This window comes from Babylonia areolata, chromosome 3 (genome assembly GCF_041734735.1).
Source record: "Babylonia areolata isolate BAREFJ2019XMU chromosome 3, ASM4173473v1, whole genome shotgun sequence".
In the NCBI taxonomy this organism is placed as follows: domain Eukaryota; kingdom Metazoa; phylum Mollusca; class Gastropoda; order Neogastropoda; family Buccinidae; genus Babylonia; species Babylonia areolata.
Window position 1 is genome coordinate 55423570 of NC_134878.1, and position 2500 is coordinate 55426069.

General features: G+C 42.7%; 1 protein-coding gene across 2 annotated transcripts in view; it reads left to right on the top strand.

Annotated features, from left to right (window-relative positions):
- LOC143280129 (uncharacterized) overlaps positions 1-2500 on the top strand; it is a 49251-nt gene that overhangs the window by 28690 nt on the left and 18061 nt on the right. For both annotated transcript variants that reach the window (XM_076584687.1, XM_076584689.1), the window contains exons 8-9: positions 648-814; positions 2372-2500. The exon at positions 2372-2500 is cut by the window's right edge and continues 121 nt beyond it. In XM_076584687.1, the coding sequence (XP_076440802.1) occupies positions 648-814; positions 2372-2500 (296 nt within the window). The remainder of the gene's footprint in view (positions 1-647; positions 815-2371) is intronic.

Here is a 2500-nt window from a genome sequence, read left to right on the forward strand (position 1 = left end):
GGACCACCACTCAAGGTCTTTTTTTTTTTTTTTTAACAAGAACAAATAGTTTAATTTCGTATAGACCTGTGACCCGTTGCAAACATAATATACATAAAGAAACCTACATAAGGCACACAAATAAGTATATAAATAACAAACAGATAAATGAATAGATAAATAAGTGAATCTTTCGTCCTCAATGTATCAGTTAGAGATCATCCTTGTGAGAAAACACTTGAATAAGGCAATGGCAAAATATAATCAGTCATCTTCGTTCCTTAACTAGTTGTTGGTAATGATTCATGATTCATTGTGTCTGCGCTTAAAGGCCAGAAAAAGAAACTTTGAAAGATTTAGTTTACTGTCAAGTCCACCATTCAAAATACTTGCACATTGCTGATCTCGTGTGAAATATGAGTTGGAACTATTTATGCAATATTTCAACCTAATGTCTTTGTAGTTTGGACCACTCAAGGTCTAGTGGAGGGTGGGGAAATACTGGCGATAGTGGGATTCGAACCACTGCGCTCATATTCTCTTTCGCTTCCTGGGCGGACGTGTTACTTCTAGGCTAACACTCCACTGTATGCATTTCTTTATTTATCCATTCATTTATTCGTTCGTTTGTTCATTTATGTCTCTCTCTCTCTCTCGCACGCCTACAGTCAAGTTCAGCCCAGTGACGGACGTGCAGGCGCGCCCTGTGAAAGGGAATTCCAGAGTTCTGGAGGTGACGTGGACGTTCCCAAAAGTGGCACAGGGCCTGGCTGAGCCGCTTCCCCCAAAAGGGAGAGAATACCTGCAATGTCGACTGCGAATTGTCGCCCTTGAGGTGAGGTTGCTGTTCTGTGCATGCATCGTGGTTTTATTTATTTATTCATTTATTTTATATGTTTGCTTCCGTTCGAATAAATTTTGTATTTATTTAAAAAAAACAAACAAAACAAACGATTTTCTTTTAATGAGTTGTACAAGCTCTGATAATTATTATGTCTTGTGTAATTAAACTGCATGGACATCTTCAACAGTAAGTAGGGTTTAAAGGGATTGTGCACTGTTTCAGTGTGTGTGTGTGTGTGTGTGTGTGTGTGTGTGTGTGTGTGTGTGTGTTGCCATTGTAATGCTTAACACACGTACACTTACGCACGCGCGCGCACACACACACACACACACACACAGCATCGTTATCCTTCCCTGAGTGAAAACAGACCTAACGCTGTCAGTCAGGCCAAGGGACACTTAACGTTGAAATCTCTATCATTAGTCCTGGAAGTTTATTTCAGGCACACGCGATTCGATTCAAATGCGGGATAAGGGAAAGAATTGCGACAACGCTCCTTTCTGGAAGCCGCGTCACACTTGTCTCCCATGGACAGTTTTTTTTTGGGGTTTTTTTGCGCAGGCAAAGCTGAACACCAAGTTGTTTTTTGTTTTTTTTTTGAGGGGGAGGGGGTGGGGGGAAGAGAAAGGGAGGGGGTACGTGTTTGGTTGGCCCATTCCATTCCAGGGCCAGTCAGAGAAATAATTACCATTTCTTAGTCCCACAGTACGATGGTTGAAGCATCACTTTCCCAAGGCTACACCCCCATTTTGACCTCATCGTTAACTGAAGAATTCCTTTCTTCCTTCCATCCTTCCTCCCTTCCTTTCTTTCTTCCTTCCTTTCTTCCTTCCTTCTTTCCTTCCTTTATTCCGACAGGACCAGAATGGCATGGCAGGGCTATTAATGGAATGGCTGTTTTCTTCATGCTGGGTTTGAATTTGAGTTGATACGTTTTCTTTATCTCACGGCAACAAAAATGTCAATCTTGCTTTTGTAACTGAAAGTTTCTATAGGCTTGTACCTGGCGTTTCTATGTCCTATTTTGCTTTACTTTGATCGCTTTTTTACAGCTTAGTATTGTTTTTTGTAAGCTACTGACCACCACCATATTTGTTCTGCATGGTGTGCAAGTGCATATACAGAAAAAGAAAAAAAAAGAAGTGAAAATGGGTGCGTGCACACAGGTGAATGCATACGCACCGCGCACGTGTGTGTGTGTGTGTGTGTGTGTGTGTGTGTGTGTGTGTGTGTGTGTGTGTGTTTAATATAAGAATGTCGCATGCCAAATTATACCATTCTGCTTGCAATCTGTAATTGCATCACACAGACTTTCACCACACCTAATTGTTTTTTCTTCTTTCGTATTGAGAATAAAATTATTCCGATTCTGACTCTGATTCTGATTCAACACCCCACCCCTACCACCCCATCCCACCCCTCCCTACCCCTGTGTCATTCATCCATCCATCCATCCCATCTACCAACCCTACCTTTTCAATTCAATTCGTTTCATTCATTCATTCATTCACTCACGTGTTTCTGATTCTCCATCCATTCCAACGACAGGTGCCGACAGGCGCAGCAGCAGCAGCAGCAAACAGCTACAGGCGCAGGCGCAGGCGCAGCAGACAGCTACAGGCGCAGCTGCAGACAGACCTCCTCATTACCATCCCCCTGCGGGAATGTCAAGTGCGC